The sequence below is a fragment of the Megalops cyprinoides genome, chromosome 3 (genome assembly GCF_013368585.1).
Source record: "Megalops cyprinoides isolate fMegCyp1 chromosome 3, fMegCyp1.pri, whole genome shotgun sequence".
In the NCBI taxonomy this organism is placed as follows: domain Eukaryota; kingdom Metazoa; phylum Chordata; class Actinopteri; order Elopiformes; family Megalopidae; genus Megalops; species Megalops cyprinoides.
This window is the reverse complement of record NC_050585.1, coordinates 42,207,922-42,227,713: the sequence shown is the minus strand read 5'-3', so window position 1 is coordinate 42,227,713 and position 19,792 is coordinate 42,207,922. Positions and strand designations below refer to the sequence as shown.

General features: G+C 43.4%; 2 protein-coding genes across 2 annotated transcripts; one reads left to right on the top strand and one right to left on the bottom strand.

The window, feature by feature from the left end:
* Positions 1–521: 521 nt before the first annotated feature.
* Positions 522–7,293, top strand: ublcp1 (ubiquitin-like domain containing CTD phosphatase 1). Its single transcript, XM_036525364.1, has 11 exons — positions 522–585; positions 1,632–1,800; positions 2,203–2,294; positions 2,859–2,944; positions 3,260–3,375; positions 4,031–4,129; positions 4,760–4,797; positions 5,261–5,359; positions 5,477–5,593; positions 6,002–6,129; positions 6,476–7,293. The coding sequence occupies exons 2-11, from the start codon at positions 1,647–1,649 to the stop codon at positions 6,501–6,503; spliced, it is 957 nt and encodes a 318-aa protein (XP_036381257.1). The 5' UTR covers positions 522–585; positions 1,632–1,646; the 3' UTR covers positions 6,504–7,293.
* A 5,583-nt stretch (positions 7,294–12,876) lies between these two features.
* LOC118774542 (interleukin-12 subunit beta-like) lies at positions 12,877–18,276 on the bottom strand. Its single transcript, XM_036523891.1, has 7 exons — positions 18,199–18,276; positions 17,093–17,180; positions 16,615–16,884; positions 15,410–15,512; positions 14,852–15,030; positions 13,146–13,309; positions 12,877–12,996 (listed from the first exon to the last, which is right to left on the bottom strand). The coding sequence occupies exons 2-7, from the start codon at positions 17,178–17,180 to the stop codon at positions 12,877–12,879; spliced, it is 924 nt and encodes a 307-aa protein (XP_036379784.1). The 5' UTR covers positions 18,199–18,276.
* Between the last annotated feature and the right edge of the window lie 1,516 nt (positions 18,277–19,792).

Below are 19,792 nucleotides of genomic sequence, written 5' to 3'. Positions count from 1 at the left end.
GGCACTGTTCAGATCCACAGATCTTTCTATGGTCTGGGTAAAATGATTAGGTTAACACATCTACATGATGTAAAGAGAAGTGAATTTCTGCAGTCTCTACACTGCAACATGTTTCTGAACAAGTGTAGAGAAGCAATGTATTGCATGAACACTTATTGTTATTCCATGTGGAGTGTCAAAACCATTACAGTCACCTCCTTTGACTTTAGTTAATGTATTGTATTTATTATTACACACTTTTAAGGACATATGATGTTAATGTAAATGGCATCTTAGGCATCTGATAGACACTAATAAAAAACTAAACAAATATATAGGTGTTTTCACTCAACTAACCTACTTGTTACTTTAAACATGTAAGACACAAAATTGGTTAACTGGCAAACTTTATTAAGAATATTCATGGTAAAGTATTTACTTAAACATTAAACTTTGATAATCCTATAGGCACAGCGAGCTATTATTTACTCTGTCTCCCTCTGGCGGCAAGAGCCGGCAATTCAACAGGAAGTTGAATTCTACGGGCAATTGGAAACAAACCGGGGCATCTCTGGGAGACAGGAAGAAACTGCTGACTAATCAACGGTGAATGAAATTAAATTGAAATAATTAATTCGTTCTGCATTAAATCACCTGAGCAGCTACACGGGAGGCGTTTGGTGGCAGTTTCAATTGTTTGGTACGGATGCATTGCTAGCTTCTTTGAATTTGCCTTATAGCCTAGCTGCTACTGCCCATGGGCCCTGTCTTAAACATACATTGCTAGGTTGCTAACAAGCAATGTCTGAAATGATGTAAGCCTGGCGCTTCTGATGGGGTATTGACGACAATTCAAATAATGTTGCACAAATTAAGAGCGATCTTTCGTATTAAAACGATTCAGACACCATTCAACGTAGCTATTGCTAGCTAATGATAAATTTGTATTGACTATGGTAACTAGGTACGAATGAATGGATGGGCTTCTGTCTGTACTAAAGGCAAAAGGAGGAGGAGGCGACAACCTAAGAATAGATTTAGATACCGTTTAATTTGTTTAATATTTTGAGAAAGATACCCATTCCAGACTACCACAACACGAGTTAGCTAGCTAGTTACGTGCGTTCAGTAAGTGCAATGTCGCTTGGTAGCTAGCTAGCTGACTGCGTTATTAGGTGCACTGTCGAATGAATGGATGGACTATCCAACCCTCCAAGGACAAACTGTAAATAGCCACTTTGTAATATTTTAACTCTATGGCCATTGGCCCTCAGACTCACAGAGTTTGTCCGCTGCGTAGATAGTCTAACTATGTATTTAGGTCTTTCTATCCGAAAGCTGCAGCGATCGCGTCGGGAGTTAAAAATAAAATAAAGCTGAACCGGTTGTTTTCGTGTCACGTTGCAAATGCTTATTGAAACGACCTAATTTTGCACAGAGCACTACTGTAGACAGACTGTGTTTCTTAATCATACAAGTAGCTAGCTAGTTACGTTTATGATGGTTATTTGTAACACCTGAACAAGGCAGACGGACGTCAATCTAGCAGTTAAAAAGTCCATGCCAGCCATATTTGCTGTGCAGCTATAGCGTTAACGTTGCTGGTCGGAAGTAACGTGTGATTTCTCATTTCGCCGTGTTTGTCTGTCCAGTGTTTTCACAGCAGGATGTCCGTCTCGGTGATCATTAAATGGGGTGGCCAGGAGTACTCCATCAGCACGTTGTCCGAAGAGGACACCGTGTTGGACCTCAAGCAATCCATCAAGTCTCTGACGGGCGTCCTCCCGGAACGACAGAAGCTGCTGGGCTTGAAAGTCAAAGGTAGGTCCCTTTGTAGTAGGGCTCGGTCGCCATAGCATTGGTCTGTAATTTGCTATTGCGGTCTTTTTTATTTACTAACGGCGCCAGACGTTTGATCTTTAAGCCGCTACGTTTCAAGTGCTTTACGTGTCATTGCGATGGAAGCGTGTTCTTGAGGAGAAAATGACAATTCATTTCCACCTAAGTTATGGCAATACTGATGTCCTTGTTTAAATCAGGCCCCCCTGTCATCAATCAGCAGGACTGCAGCTCAGATTGATATCTAAGTGCCACATTACTAGAATTCTCAAAACTCACAAGGCTGGTGGTGTTAGCATGGTCAGATGACATTATAGCCCTCTGCTTAGTGAGCCAGGAAATGGGAGCTCCTGCTCTGTGTGAGTCAGTCCATCTTTTTGGCAGGAAAACCAGCGGAGGATGACATTAAGCTGGGCACCTTGAAGCTGAAGCCGAACACCAAAATCATGATGATGGGAAGCAGGGAGGAGAGCCTGGTTGGTGCCTCCGTCTGTGTCCTGCAGTGCCACATGCCGTGCTGTTGGGGTGCATGTGTTTTCTTGAGCTGCACTCATGAACATTTAGTCAACTGATAGAAACACTTGTCCAGTGCGACTCCAAAGCATATAGGTACACAAGTGTATAATACGGCCGTGTCCAACAGCGTCCTACTGGGGGCTTGAATTTACAATGTTCTGGTTACAAGTCCATATTGGGTATACTGGTTATGAGTTATGGTTATGATTGGCTATATATATATATATTATATTACATTACATTACATTAGTCATGTAGTAGACATTCTTATTCCAGAGCAATGTATAGGTTACAATTTTATACATGTTAACCCAGAATCCATGTGTATAAATGGATAAGTGCCTTGCCCAAGGGTACAGCAGTAGTGCCCCAGCTGGGAAACGAACTAGCAACCTTTTGGTTATGATCCCTGCTGCCGCCCTCTATGCTACACTACTGCAGCTCCACTGGGCCCGCAACAGGTTCACCTTTCTTTTAGAGAACCAAGAGACCCCCGTATCATTTCCGTATTTCCTCTTGTGCAGGAAGACGTTTTGGCCCCTCCCCCTGAGAATGACGATGTCATCAATGACTTTGACATTGAGGAAGAGGTCATAGAGGTAGAGAACAGGTGGGTATTTCTGTAAGTGGCTTTTTGCTAAAATTGGTGTTGACACATCCCACGCATTAGTGCACTGCAAGGAGTGAGTGTACAGCTGCGCAGAGGAATGACAGACCCTGTCCCGTCCAGTGTTTCTGGTGGCAAGCCTTCAACCCCCGAGTAGATAATCAGGGATGTGGTAATGCTGTGTGTGTGTGTTTACTGCAGGGTTCATCTCCTTTTGCTTCTCTCTCTGTGTTTGTGGGTCTGGTTGTGTGTGTGTGTGTGCGTACGTGTGTATGTGCGTGCGTGTGTGTGTGTGTGCGTGTGTGTGTGTGTGTGAAGGGAGGAGAACTTGGCGAAGATCGCCCGCCGGGTTAAAGAGTACAAAGTGGAAGAGCTAAACCCTCCAAGGGAGGGGAAGAGGCTGCTGGTCCTGGATGTGGATTACACTTTGTTCGGTCAGTTCCTGGGTGTATCCCTAACACCTGCAACTGGGTCAGCAGTGGGTAGGGTGGGGGGGGGGAGGCGAGAATACATATGTATACCAGTTAGTGAGAATGCATATGTATACCAGTTAGTGAAAAGCTGTTGCACCCTTAAAAAACATACCACACTTTAGGCTGCCTTTTCTGAGGGGCAGTGGTTTCATACTGCAGTGGGCAGAGATGGGTGTTAGGTCAGGCTGTACCTGGAAATCTGCTCTGTTTCATTAAATAGCCTTGAGGAGGGATGAGGCTGCCTCCCTCAAATCGGTGCACTAATATAAATGATGCAAGCTGAACGATATCATTTCACACATGTCGTAAATTAATATATCTCCACAGCGTGAAGATGTCACTCATAATTTAATCAAATCAATTGCTTTTAAATGAGGTAGCGATAAGGACATGGTAATCATAATTGTGTTTGCTGGAAGTATTTAATGAGCTTTGAAAACAAAGCAAGACATTTCTTGGAATAGTGTGTGTTCTTCAGCTCTGGAGTGCGCTGTTGAGCATTATATCCACAGTTGTTTTTATATTCATTTTATATAGTTTTTACAGACATTTTTCTCTCCCTCAGTCACAGCCTCTGAGAATTTATTTACCCTTTTTTTCCGGAAACTTCCCTCAGACCACAAGTCCTGTGCTGAGACGGGGCAGGAGCTGATGAGGCCCTTTCTGCACGAGTTCCTGACAGCTGCCTACGAGGACTACGACATCGTCATCTGGTGTAAGTTACATTGAATTATTATCATTTAGCAGGCATTTTTATCCAGAACAACTTACATAGGTTACATTTTATCCATTTATAAAGGTATGTTCATAAAGCTAAATGTTAAGTACCTTGCTTAGGAGTACTGTAGCAATGTGCCAGTGGGGAGTCCAGCTGGCAACCACTTGATTACAAACCCTCTTCCATATCACTATGCTACACTGTCACCCCACATTACTGAACACTTTACTGTCACATGATAATCGGATAATCCATAATGCATTACATTATTGTCACTCAACTGCTCTTATCCAGGGCAATTTACATAGGTTACAGTTTCTACCTGCTATCCATTTATACAGCTGGATATTTACTGAGGCAATTCTGGGTTAAGTACCTCGCCCAAGGATACGGTAGCAGTGCCACAGCAGGGAATAAAACCAGCGACCTTTCGGTTGCAAGTCCTGCTCCTTACCACTATGCTACACTGCTATGTCACGTCAGGCCAATAGATATGCCACGGCAGCCACGTTACATTTTCATCTGTCTGTTATTTTTTTGTCTCATTTGAAGTCAGACAGAGAAATCCGTTCTGTCATTTAAAACTGACGTGTCAGTGACACTTTGTTTTGTTTTCTTTCTCAATAGCTGCGACCAGCATGAAGTGGATTGATGCTAAAATGAAAGTAAGTCGACGCTTGATTGTTTTTATATTATCTGTCATTTTGACAATATTTCCTGAGAAATTTGTGTATGTGAGCATTTGTATTGTCTACTGGTCTGCATGCCTGTAGAGGGCATAGTCCAGGTTCTCCGTCCGTCATTAAACGGAGAAGGGCAGGGAAACTCATGGACAGGGATGTGTTAGCGGTGGTGTTGGCTCATGAGATGGATCAAGTCTCTGTCTCTGTTTTACTTAAAAGAGTGGGCAGGGGTATCTACAAAGTAGGGGAGAGCTGTTTTTTGTCTTATTTAAAATTTTCATGGTACATATTAGTTGAGCTTGCGTCAGAGAATGCATATGTATACACAGACATTGTCATGGTTGCCAGCACAGTCAGTTGTCAGCATTGTCCTGCCATATGATTGACTAATAACAACCTCACACGGTCATACGTCGGGGTCTGACTGAGCTCTTCTGTGTTGCAGGAGCTGGGAGTGACTGACAACCCCAACTACAAGATCACCTTCATGCTGGACAGCGCGGCCATGATCACGGTGCACACCCCCAAGAGGGGCGTAGTGGAGGTCAGTCTGCACTCCTGCTTGTTCGCGCACCCCCCCCACCCCCCATTCTGAAAATGACCCCCCCTGCAGCTGTTTGCTCTGTGTCGGCAGTGTTCGTATACAGTGTTGCCCTTTCAGGTGAAGCCGCTGGGAGTCATATGGGGCAAGTACGGCGAGTTCTACAACAAAAAGAACACAATCATGTTCGACGACATCGGCAGAAACTTCCTCATGAACCCCCAAAATGGCCTGAAGGTACAGTGGGGACGTCTGGTCACGCTCCGCCTGAGCCCCGGGGAAGAAAAAATAACTACAAGGGTTGAACAAATTTTTCAAGCGATCCGTGACAGTTGTGTAGTGTAATCTTTTCACCTGATCCTGGAATTCAGGAATGTAACAAGATTAAGGGCAAGATCTGGTCGAGCACAGCAAATGGTACACCTCCAATTTAATGTTACTGAGAAAGTCCTATAAATGTCAGAACACATGGCTCTGTACCACTGTAATGTGACTCTATACCGCTGTAATGTGGAGGTCCAGCTGTATGTCCCTGTATATCCATTCTAACTAATTGTTCAGATGGTAGATTACTCAATGCCCTGTGCAGTGGAAACCTTTGATTACAGTTGACCCTGTCTAAACAACGCCTCCCTTTAACTGTAGATCCGCCCCTTCATGAAAGCACACCTAAACCGCGAAAAGGACAAGGAGCTCTTCAAACTGTCCCAGTACCTGAAAGAGATCGCCAAACTGGACGACTTTTCAGGACTCAACCACAAACACTGGGAAAGGTATGTGCAGTTTGCCATTATTCATCCTGCCCATGCCCAGCGCATTCTGCACAAAGCCCCAGTCTCTATGTAGACATGTACTCTGTTCTTGGTACTTATTTATACCCCTGAATTACAAAATACTGTTTCAGGGGTGTAAATAAATATGAACAATGTGAACTTGGTCTCTGCAATGCTGTTAAGATTAAATTGTGACATTACAAGACACTGAAAAAATAACTATTTATTTTAACATTTTTGATCAGAGTTATGAATACAGATGGAAGGCGCTGTATATATGGTAAGACTTTGCACGGTCTGTTGCAGGAGTTCCTTATTCTGTCGCATGATTGGGTTGTGCCTGCAGGTACCTCTCCAAGAAACAGAGCCAGTAGTGCGCCCCCCTGCTGGGCGCGTGTGTGCGTGTGCGGATCCTCCCTCATGACGGGGCAGTGCTGGACACTCGAGCCCATGCCAGAGGCCTGCTGCTGGCCAACGCCCCCCGTCTGTGTTGTTTTTCTTTCATTCAGTGTTCCATTTTTACACGGTCGAGGCCCAAACTCTCCCTCCGGGCTCCAACGCACGCACGCACACTCAGCAGTCACAGCACATCAGTGACTGACACGCATCGGCTCGCCTGCCGGGACCTGGCCTCTCTGGTCCTAACCCAAGCACCCCCCCCCCCCACTCAGTTTACATCCGTTGCCCCAACAGCAGGGGCATGGAGGCCCATGATCAAGTGTGATGACCACACCATTTCGGTGCACATGAGACCGTCTGAATTGCTGTACGCATTCAGTCAAAGCTGTGAGGGAGACTTGGCATGTTTTTGCCTCCTCACTGTACCTCTTGTGTTCCTTGTCTTGTCTTTATTTTATTTTTTTTTTCTCCCCCTTTCCTACCTTTCCTCGAAGCAAAGCTGATTCGGCTGTCTCGGGCTCTCACAGAGAGGAAATGGTGAGTTTGGTGCACTGTAGTTTGCTGTAAATAGCTTTTTTTTTTTTTAAGTTAGTTGCCGGTGGTATTGTTCTGGGATAGGTTGGGGTGACTGGGATCCCCCCCCCCCCCCGTATGGGGCTTGCAGGAAACCTTCCAGAGAGTTTGGGCAGCCTCATTGTCGTTGAAGCATGTGGACCTCGGCTGTGTTCAAACCAAATACCTTTTGCTGTTGTATTTTTTTGTCCCCCCCCCCACGTTCTAAGATGGCGTGTTAGCTGATATATTCTTTAGTGGCCATCCCAGCAGCTGAGTGTGAGCAGTTGGCTTGATGGGAGCGCTTTGTTCTTTTTGAGATAAAAACCTGAAAAATAGAATTGACTGAAGCTATTTGAAGTTCTCAACGATATATTTGTTTCTTTTTTTTTTTTTTTGAAGATGTGTGGAACTGCGTCTTTGTAAGACATCATTGGTTTATGTCGTTTGTGCTTTTTGAGAGATGGAGGGGGAAATGTTTTGTTGAAACTGAAACCTACATTGTTGAGCATTTTTCTTTGTTTCTAAGAAAAGTTTCTTTTTTGACACTAGGTGTGTTTTGAGGAAGTGGAAGAGTAGGCAGGGTACGTTTTTGGTTTAACTTTGTGTTCTCTAGGCAATGTTATGCAATATTTCACAGGTGATGTGAATTGTGAGCCAGGTGCTCAGGTGTTTGCTGAAGCTAACTGAAAGATATGCCTCCCCCTCCCTTTCACACATATGTTTAAATAGCCAACCAGCTAGCGGTACAAAGATATGACACTACAACTCTCTATCCTTCAGTGGAGCAGGATTGGAGCGATGGTGCCACTTCAAAATTTGAAAATTCAAAATATCGGTCCCGTTTTACATCAAGTGGTCATAATTCTTGTGTATTGACTCAGTACCTATACAGGTGCACTGTAACTACTGTGCATGTGCACGTAGTTGTATAGTACTTGCATTTGTTTGCGGCTTCTGTCATTAAACTTGTCTAACAATCACAATGGACATACACAGGAGTTACAAATGTATCTGTTTAGGTAGAGTGTACAGACACAGGTGTATTTATTCTGCATTTACAGGGTGTCCTTCTAGCAAGCTAACAGGCTAATGTGTTACTTTTGGTCAACAGTAACAGAAAAAAGCAGGATTCAAGCATTATTAGATATTAGTATCATAATGTGTTATATTTAATACGGTGGGCTGGCATGCTGTAATTATTTTGTACTTGCTGGCCAGTGTTGTCATTAGCTGGCTACAGTCAGCCATTGCACCCCCTGCCAAGACAGAATAAAACTTGGTGTGCTTGTGGCAGAGAGTGGTCAGCCTCATTTGAAAAAAAATGAGATTAGCTACATCACTTAATTATCAGTTAGTGGCAATTAACTTTTTTCCCTGATAAATAAGCAGTGGCAAAACATTCAGAAGCATTTCACAGCTGTACTGTAATGGTCTGGTAATTTTTCAGAACCTTTATTTTGCCATTTGCACTGTTGCATTTTTGAAAACACATTGTTTGTGCAAGTTGCATGTGTGCTAATTAAAGCTCTTGAAAGTGACATCACAAACTTCAGAAACGCGAAAGACGTGAGGTCTCTCTGAATGGAGGTTTCTGCATCAACTGCAGCTGATCTTTAGAGTTCATGTTTTAGGGACCTGTGCGTATGATTTTTGTCATTCATCAGACACAGGCAGGGCCTCCTGGTCTTGGGCTGAGAGCTTATTAAGTCTAGGGTCAGTGAACATGTAGTTGGCCTGGGTCAGTTTGCTTTGGAAACTGCTCCAGATCTCCTGAGGTACAGCTGATCTCAGATGAGTGGAAATGTGCCCTGACACCTGAGATCTTGACACAGACCTGTCCAGAAACCAGCAGGTGAGTTCTTGCATGAACTTAAGGTTGCCTGACTCCCATCTGAGCAGATTGCAGCAGGAGGAGCTTGTGTTAAATGGGAAATTGTCAAGTTCGCACTGTATCAGAGCACAGAAGCTAAAGGCCCTTTCCTCAGTCCTTTTGAGAGAAGGTTTTCCTTTTGGAAAACTGCACTGATTTTCCATAAACCACTCTCTCAGTTAATGGGCACTAACCAAAGCACAATACCTGCAATACAGGAATACCAAATGCAAGCCACTGAAGATTTAGAAACAGGGCGGTACTGCAGCTCCATTTCTGAATGGTTGGACATGTCCAGCTTGTTGAATACCTAATGGAAGGGTAGGACTCGCATTGTCTTGTTGGAGGCAGCATTGTTGCAGCTAAATGTCATTTGGATATGGCCTTTAATGACCTCCACCTACTTGAAAGAATGCTGTTTGTTACTGGCTCTGGCTGCATGTCTGTTAATGGGTGCCTATTCCCCCAGCCTTGGCCCTTGCTGATTGGATGATTTCTATGACTGACAGATGGATGATTTGATGTAATTCCTGACAGGCTGAAATCTGCATAGAGAAAATTGTATGCCATATAATGTGCAAGTTTGCATGCTGCAAGTTTGTACCTTTTTGGTTGATGGCAGCTCGATATAATTGCGTAATGAATGATTGAATACTTTGTTTTATTGCATATTGTGGAGGTTTTCTCATTCTAATGAGAAATTAATTTATCTACACCTTTTATGAGAATATTCTATTTAAATGCATATTGTCCCAACTGCCCTGAACATATGAAATTAACAGGAGCCAAATGTAATTACCAAGCAGGCTAAGCTAAGAAAAGGGAAATCTTCACTCTATGGAATGGGCAGAAAAATTAATTTTATTTAGTGTTGTTTTTTTCCTTCTTCAATCATCCAGTCAGCAAGAGTGCTGCATGCCTGGTCCATGGGAATTTGTGTCTGTTGTCACGCAAAAGAGCCAATGTTTATTTCTGTTTCCAGTGGGCTACACCCTGCTCACAAAACAATCAGACAGGAAGTACTTATTCTGCACTTGTTTTGGGTTATGTCGCATGTCTGTGCTGGCTGCCTTCTCACAGGCATGTTGGATCTGCCGAGGCCTGGCGTGTGTTTGTGTGTGTGTGTGTGTGTGTGTGTGTGTGTGTGTTTGTTTGTGTGTTTGTTTGTGTGTGTTTGTGTGTGTGTGTGTATATCTGGGAGCTACTGTGTTTGTCAGAGAAAGACTCAGTCACGCTTAGATGTACTTTGGTTCATTCCGGACATCATCTGGCCTCATGGATCAATAACATTGCACTTCTGGTACCTGTGTCAGTTACCAAATCAGTATTTATTTTTGACTGGACTGGTTTATTTTTTCAGCTTGTCATATTCTGAAGCGACTGTACCAAAGTTTGCCACATACTGAAATACCGCTGTATTAGGCACACCCAGAATTGCCCTGCCCTGTATCCATATTAAAATTTCACCCTCAGCCTGTATCAGCCCTGAAAAAAATGTTACACATGTGCATCTGATACCTACTGGGGCATATCCTGACTGTAAATAAAAAATATCAATCTTTTTACACTACTTGTCAGTGCGTTTCTTTCAAAAGACACTAATTATTGCTTGCGAGCTGAGTTACCTGAGTATGATATGAACAACAGAGAAAAAAAAACAAAAAACTGGGAGGTGTAGTTGAAATCCATCTTGATGTGTCAGTGATTTACAGCTTGTTATAGTTTAAATAATGGCTAGCGTGATTTTTTTTAATGGTTTTTTTTTTTTTTTTTTTTTTTTTTTTTCCTGTTAGTGAAAATAGTGTTGGGCATGCCATCCTTTCCTGCCCTCTGTTTAAGCAGTGCACGTGGATCAGAGCATGAGTGGTCATAGAGGTGTTATGCATTTTAGAGTAGGAGGCTTAGGTTAGCTTCACCTCGGCAATCAGTTGTATTATTAAGCAAAGCAGCACTTCAGTTCGTCTAATATAGACACAGATAACGTTTTTAATACTGAAATTTTTTGAGCCAGTTGCAATTACCGAGGTTCAGACTGCTGAATTCCCATTGCAAGTGCATTGGCTGTTGTCAAGGATTAAACCCGGTAACAGTCATTCCAGTTGTGAGGGGAGTTTGATGTTGTGGGGGTCTAAACTCCACATGTAAAGCCATGGTAAGGTAGTTGCAGTTGTTCTGTAACTAGAGTTAAGCACTCTCAGGGATTTTGATGACCGTTCGAAGTGTGAAAGTTGGAGCGTCGGTCGTGTTGGAACACAAGTGCCAGTGGACCCCCTCGGAAAGCTAAAACCCCATTCCACTTGTTTGCCTTTTCATTCTCTCAGGTCTCTGGGACCAGATGGTGAAAAGTTCAGCGACACAGCATTCTTTATTTGCTTAGCTGTCTCCCTTGTCCAGACCAAATAACATTTCGTATTTCATCCATTTATGTGGCTGGGTGTTTACATGAGACCACACTCCTGTCACCCCTAGCTGCTGCTATTAGGAATGGAGGTGTGGAGAAACAGTTAGGTTCTCTAGTTTACAGGGTTTAGCCTGCCAGTATGTGCTGATATGATTTAATCAAACCACAATGGCACTTTGTCCTTAACCCTGAGTTGAAGAATATATTCAGGATTAATATTCAGGATTTTTTTCTTTCTTGCACAATATTTTTTCTTTAATGTCAGTCACTGCTAAATTTGGGATTATGTGTAGATATCATAGTGCTGTATTTGTTGAAATTCAAGACCAGGCTTGACACAGTGCTAAGAGCACTTTGGCAAAATGGTGTGTAGCTGGGCTGAAAGATTGCTGGATTTTGTCTTTATTTTCTAATATGGGTACAGATACTGCTGATTGTACAATTTCATTTTCTATTGATTTTGGTCACAACCACTTGAGTTGAACTGCATCGCAGTTAAGATCGAAGTGTAAAAAAATGTGCGTGTATTTGCTGAAAACTTCAACCATTTCACCAGGTCGAAATTCAGAATTGAGTCCAACTGAGAAGTGAACTCCTTACATTCTCACAGAGAATATATGATGTTCTGAAAAATGACACACGTCTTGAATAAACTTTTTTTATCCTATAACTTTATTTTCATTTATTTTACCTCTGCTTGGTGCAGGGTAATGGAATAAATTAACAAAAAAATTAAAATATAGCAATAATAAATAATGAATAAATAGCAAAGCAGCTCTGGACGATCACGGGCCACTCATGACCTTGTTGGACCAGTCACATGGGTCTACTTCCTTTTCTCTCTCTGGGTCTTCCCTTTCTTCTCCCTGTAATGCAAAGTTAAAAAGAAAATCACGTTCTGTTCCTGGAATAAGCCTTTGAATATAACTTTGTACTATATGTGATTAGGAATACGGCAATGAAAATCATCAGCCATAATAAGGCTAAAATACTTTGCACCTCTTACCAGTCTGTGTACATTAGTCTGTTTTCTCCCTGCCACACAATTGGAATGTTAGTATTATTTACCCAGAATTCCATGGTTGCACTGAACATTGAAGAGCCACATCATTCTTATTTGCACTGACATCAGATACTGGCTAAAAACAGCAGATTCACAAACGATAAAATTATGGAATGGTTAGAGGAACTTTATAGTAATAATAATAACAGCGAAACTCATAATGTGAAGGGAGGAATTTCATGCTGGCATGCTTAGCATGTGTCTTAATGTTTTTACCTCACATTGCTAATGGCTTTGCATTACACGCTGTCATTTGGCAGACACTTGTGTCCAGAGTAACTTTCAAAAAGCTCATCTAACAGTCTGACACGAAAAGCCAAACTAACAGGACGAAGCTGATGATGTTCAAACATGTGTCAGTCCCTTACACAGTGTAACATTAGCTCGTGTCTACATACATAAGTGCAGAATGTGCAAAAATGGAACACAAAAAGGGCGACATGACCAGAAACTGTCTGCTTACTCGTATTTGCTCCACTCGCTCCAGGCAGAGTTGCACAAGGGATCCTGTGCCCTGACACAAAGGAGAAACTCTCTTCTGTTGTTGACTGAGAATGTCTGGTTCTGCGTGAAGATCACCTGGGCAAGCAGCGAAACAAGGGGAATACTCACATTAATATCAAACACCTGCCCAGAGAGAGAGCCCTACTGCACTGTATTGGTATACCGGGGGCACACAGCCAATCGGGGGTAAGAACGTGGGAGGACGTGTCTGCAGGCAGCCTTACCTGGGTTCGACTTTGGGCCTCATAGTCGCAGTCTTTCTTATGGGGCACGACTTTTATGTGAAACCTGAGGGGGAAGAAGGATGCCGGCACGCTCCACGTCTCCGGGTACTGCAGCTCGAACGTGCTTCCCTGGAGCTTCGCAATGTGGACACTGTCGGGTTTCACTGTTGCAGCAAAGGGGAGAGGGATGATGAGAACCGAGTCCGCGCCACTCGCATCACATCCACATGACATCACAAAGCGGCACATTGAATGGTTAGGCTACTGTGACCTCACACAGGTTGCAGAGGTCATGGATCTTCCCAACGTCACACACAACCCAGTCATAAAATGCGAGCAGGAATAGAGGAAAAGCACTTCAAATGGCCGGTGAAAGATTGCAAAGAATGGGTTTGTATGGTGATGCTTTGCCCTTTTGGCTTGTGTTAGACTACAAAGTCAGGAAGATGTCTTGTTACAATTGGTGGTGTGGATGGAGTGAATAAAAATAGTCACTAACTTGCAGCAAAGTGGCAAACACTAATGAGCAAAAATGACTTCTAGCTAAACAGGAAATTGTTTGATGAAAGCATTGGTTTGACATGTTGTCAAGGCCTGCATCAAACACCTTGAAAGAGCATTGCATAAATGAACTCACTAGTTGATCAGAGCAAAGTCTTTCATTTGCACAACTGAAAATCCATGATTTCTAACAATCTGTGGCAAATTCATTTGAAAGCCTAAAACCACTACAGTTGCTCTGCTGTGTCTTTGAAAACAATCTGGCTGCTGACACACTGACGCATTTATCAGTGCCTGTAAAGACTGTGAGGGGTTATTTTTTGCCAAGGGGACGTCTTTGATGACGTACAACAAAAGTACATTGCCAGGTTGTCAGAGATGATGGAGCAGCATGCTATTTCAGAAAGGGGAAAAGCTATTACAGTTGTAAAGATGGGTACAAAACACAAATAATTATGTCTGTGGTAGAACAGGACGTTCTGAAGACAGGACATTAAAAAGGCAACATAGAAACTGCATTTCTGTATAAGAATTGCATTAAATGTTTATGTGTTTGTGTCTTATTACATCAGAGATGTAAAATTGTTTAACAACAATTTTTTGTTTTTTTTGGTCACTGCACAATTCCATTTGTGTTATTTCACAGTCTGTGTGTCACAGATGTCTTTGCTATTATTCAAAAATCTGGAAAATAGTAAGTAAGTAATAATAAAGAATAACATTTTGGTCCATAATTTTGACTGGTACTGCATATTTCCTGGGTTTACTGCCTGTATTCTGCTTATGGTGTTTACTGAAAAAGTCCGGTACTGATGAGCACGCGTGAACCTCAGAATTCAACATGTACCTGTACTGCCTCAAGGGGGCAACGTTTAGCAAAAGATAAATTGTTAAAAACGTTTGCATCTCAGCAGTAACCAACTACAGAAGGTGCTATGTGAGGTGAGATCACAGAAGTGCTTGCACACATTTGGAAGTCATTACACTATCAAAGAAGCCATAACACGAACATTTCAGAAGGGAACAAGAAGTTGAAATACCCTCAAAACATAGGCATGTTTCAACCAATGCTCGCATATTGTAAAAAAGGACCGCACACCACAAGTGCAAACATGCATATGCATGAATTCACATTTGCCTGAACACTCTGAAGACTCAGGGGACTAAGCAGAGCTCAAGGAAGGGATGGACTTTAGGTTTCTCACCTATTTCAGAGATGGAAAAGCTGCTGAAGTACTTCTCCAAGCGGTACAGGGATCTGACGTACACCTCGAGCTCAATGTGGTCCTGTTCCTCTGAATAAGCGCATTGGAACTGGTCTGTGCAGGTGATTCCTGCCTCATCACTGTCCAGAGTGCAGGTGATGTCTCTCCCATCTGAGGAACTGTCAGAGGGAAACCGCTGTGTCAGGCACTGGGTCTACCCTTCAACATGGCCATCTCATATATGCACACAGAAATGATAGCAGAAAAGGATGCAGCTGGTCCCATTTGAATCTAGTATTAAATCCCAATGACTTTTCTTACTTCTCTTACTCACAGCAGTCTGTAGTATGTTCAGTTGTACCCTAACTGCAAAATGTGCTTTAAATGCTCTCTGAGCCATACACTGGTTTACACACAGACAACAAATCTCCAGACAAATAGGTTTTAGTGTTGCAGTTGCAATTTAACAAGTTTTCACCATGTGGGACCAGGTGTTCAGTAAGAGGTGCACAGTAACAGCAGGTGCACAGCGAGCGAAAGCTGGAGGATTTGACGTACCGAGTTGCACTGATGAGCACAACAGATCCCTTCCTCTCGTTGCTCCACTGCCACGAGCAGCGGAAAATTCCGCCATAGTTTTTAGATGAGCACTTTATGTAGTCTGAGTAAGTACAAAATGAAATAAGCATAAGCACCACAGTAATTATTACTGTTATTCAATATTGCCTGTTCCTGCATATATAAGAACAGGTCTGAGGATCCTGTGTCTGAAAATGACGATTTGCTTGCATCAAGAACCTTCTTGTGCCTGGGGACATACTACATGACTTGTATTCTGTATTCATTTTTTTTTCATACCAGAGCGATTTAGATAAATTGATCTCTCAGCCATCCAGTCCCCTAAACAGCCTGCCACACACACACGCACACACACACGCACACACACACACACACACACACACACACACACACACACACACACATACACACACACACACACACACACACACACACACACGCACACACACACACACACACACACCATCTCCCTTCATGCTAGCTGCTCACTCTTTTCCCCTCAGGCAATGGCATGCTGGCAGTAAGTGGTGTTCTGTGTCCCTCCTGCTGTAATGCTGACAATTTTGCTTGCTCATTCATATATCTGAGTTGGGAGTATGGATGACTGAAATGTACTGAAACATTTGTGTAATCTGTGGTGTTCTTCACAATGCAGGAGTGCTTTTGTACATGCTTGTTATCAATGGGAAGAGGCCTAATCAAACCATACATGCATTATTTGTAGCATTACTTTGCGTTTGTAAGATACGTCTGCTAAATTGTGCTTCTCTAAATGGATGTGTGTTCCATTTAGTGCTGAGAGCTGACTAGGTGGCTCAGTCCTGGCTCCTGTAAAGCAGTTACTCTCTGAAACAGTTTGGGCCACACTGTAATTGGTATATTTATATTGTGGAGCCTATTTTTATTTGTGCAAAGTGCCCCACAAGCTTTTGCTTTTAATGCATTTACCTTCTCCTGCTGTCTCTTTTTTTTTTTGCTCACACATTTAAACACACTCTACCCCCTCACCCTCTCCCTTTCTCACACACACACACACACACACACATGCACACACACTCTCTCCGACCTTTAATTCACGCACATATACACACTCTATCCCCAACCCTTTCTTTCTCACCACTACACACACACACACACACACACACACACACACACACACTCTGCGCTACCCCAGTTCAGGGTACCTGCGTTGTCAGACCCCTTCAGGATTTTCCTCTGCCTCTGGCCGCCCTGCACCTGCACCAGCACCAGCTGGTGTCCGAGGAGGGCGCCGGCACTGTCATGGCAGGTGTAGTTCCCCGCCATCATCTCCTCCACGGTGACGGTGATCCGGTTCCCACGCTGGCCCAGCTCCTCGCCCTCGTTCCGCCAGGAGATCTCTGCTCCCTCGAAGGACTCCCCACAGATCAGCGGGACCTCCACGGTGCTCTGCATCTCCTTCTCCACGACCAGCACTGCAGCCCACAGAGCAGAGGTGGGAACACGGTCACTCTCAGCGGTGGAGGAGTATCACAGATAAAGGCACGCACTGTGTACACGGTCATCATTCACATCTGAGATCATGTGACCAAAATCCATACATGGGAACAAACAAAGGAGTAAATAATAGATTCAAACAAGTGAGTGGGTGTGATGTCATAGGGAAGAGAGAGAATTATGCACCGTTTGGTTTCAGAAGCCAGGGCTGGCTGCTGCTGCCCTGTGCCTGTTGCAGGGCGATAAGGAGGACGCTGAGTAAAACAAGGTTCATCTGGAGGAAAGAGAGGGAGACAATGGAAGAATTTCAGGAAACTTCTAGAATGAATTTTCCAGGATTCACAAGGACATGTTGATTAGCTGGCACAGTGTTACAGTGTAGCAGCATTGTTGCTTCAAAGATGAGAATTACCATGACAATTGTATTTTTTCTGTCACAAACTGCAATGACAACTTTGGTTGCTATGGCACATCACTACCCTAAGCACAAATGCATCAAATGACTGCGTACATACAATGTTGTTTATCTGAGGATCTTTTATTTGTTGTCCTTGCCACAAATTCCCATATTTCTTTCTTCATGATTTTCCCGCTTTATGCAACACTGTTTTGGTATCACCAGTTGCACACTAGGCTCGTGTCACTGCAATGACCACTGCAGGAGCACTGAAGCTGGAAAAACGCAATCCGTGAACACACTCGCATGCAGTCAGTGGTCACACACTCACATGGCGCGCTACAGTGGAGCAGGGGCTCACTGGAGGATAGACGCTACCCTGCTAACGTCACCCGAGCAACTCACAGACGCCTGATGAATTGCAGTGTGCCTGAGAGCGGTGGGACGGGGAGACGCTGGCTGACCTACCCACCCTTACCCTCAGAGGAACAAAGCTAGTTAATTTGCAGCTGTGGGCTCCTGGTCATTGTCAGAAAATGATACGGCTGGGATCGAACCCAAGCCACAGAGCTCAGCTTTCAATCAAGGCAAAAGCCTTAGCCACTGATATACTTGAAAGCAAATCCTTGTATTTCTGTTACAGTTTCATTAGAAAAGCTACTGGCTAACCAATAGTTACTAAACTTACAACTTTGAAACAATAATCAACACAGCCAGCTTTCTTCTCAAATTAAATGTGAGGTGTCAATTTGTGTATATTAATTTATACTAACATATTAGTGCATAAATGCTCTGTCTTGCTTTCAGACTGTCAGCATTAATCTCTAAGTCAAAGGTTGGTTTCATCATTATATTGTAATACAACAGCAAAGTAAAACATCAGAATACTTCCTACCTTGAGTGAGAGAGAAGACCAGGTGCTTGTCTGCTGTTGAGTTTTGCAATCGTGTGCCTAACATGATGTGTGCATTTATATATGACCGACAGCAAAGCATGAAAAATTCCAAAGAAATTCTCGCCATTCAGAAAGCCAATTGGTGTGGTTACAGGACGCAGCCTTTTCAACATTGTGTCATCCTCAATGCATATAGGTCACGGCACAGAGCCGGGACAAGGGATTTCAAACGGGGAGGAAGTGGAACTATCATTAGGTGCTGCACTGGACTAGTCCTGTTGACGTGGAAACAGGAACTTCAGACTGGAAGCTAACGTGGAACTCATGGGGAGGAAGTGGTCTTTGTGTCCTTCTGCTATTGATGTATTGTAAGCATATAAAAAACTTTGAGTAGGTGTTGGTAGTGGTGGTGGTGGTGTGTGTGTGTGTGTGTGTGTTTGTGTGTGTGTGTGTGTGTGTGTGTGTGTGTGTGTGTGTGCGCGCACGTGTATGTGTGTGTGTGTCTGGTACAGTACAGTGAGAGCGAAAGTCAGCGTGACACAGCTCAGTCGATATTTTATTCTCCTGCTGAATCACTGCTGTAATATTTATAGAGCAGAGCATCAGTTTTTTGCCGTGTGTTTTTTGTGGTTTCACAAGCTCATAATAGATGACAGACATACAGGTGTCCGTTTCCACAGGGGATTTCCAAATGCATCTATAAATTTGACCACCTGGTACATCCATCCAAGCTCTTTTTATTGCAAAGTCAGAAAGAAAAGGTCAGTGGAAGTCCTGCTTTGAGTTTCTGTCATATCAGAGATCACCTCATGGTTTCTGATAAGTTCCCAAGATCAATGAGACAATAGTGGGCTAATTTCTTTAAAAAAAGAGTCATTTATGTAATGCACTCACTGCCGACCACTCACCTCCTGCTCAGTGTATATTTTGCCATCACCAGTAAACTTTGTACAGTACTCGCTGTGCATAAAGGTTTGAAGAACGTGTGCCAGGTTGGCTGTCTAACTTGAGTGAGTCAATAGAATGAGTTCAATTTTAAAATTTGACTCTCCCAGAGTTAAAGGTGGCCTACACTTGTTTCTGTTGAGCTTTCAGCACCGTTTTTTTCCATGTCATCCCTGGCAGGGAGGGGGGGGGGGGGGGGGGGGGTAGGGTGAGGTGTTGACTTCTGTTTCTCTGATGGAAGTTTATTGTATGAACCCCCCCCCACAGATGTGACGTTCCTCTTGTACAGATTGCCAAAGTGTTTCAACCGGGAACAGAATCTGAGATGGTCTGGTTTAACGGGACATAAAGGCTCCAGCCAATGCATTTTTTGAGAGATGTCAGAGGAACTTTGCCTCCAACAAATTTCAAACATGGACCGCTGTATCTGCTCAGCCTGAATTATTTTTTCGCACTGCTCTTTGTAGTGGCTAAAGACTAGTCTGGGCAGGCATCTCAGGCAGAGTCCTCTCATCTCCCTTATCAATGTGTCATCCTGCGCTTTTTGCAGAGAAATATTAAAATTCACAGTTCGCGTTATGCTCCGGCAGCCGTCAGATAAATCGGCATACTAATTACTGTCAGGCTGCCGTGTTGATTGGGTATCAAG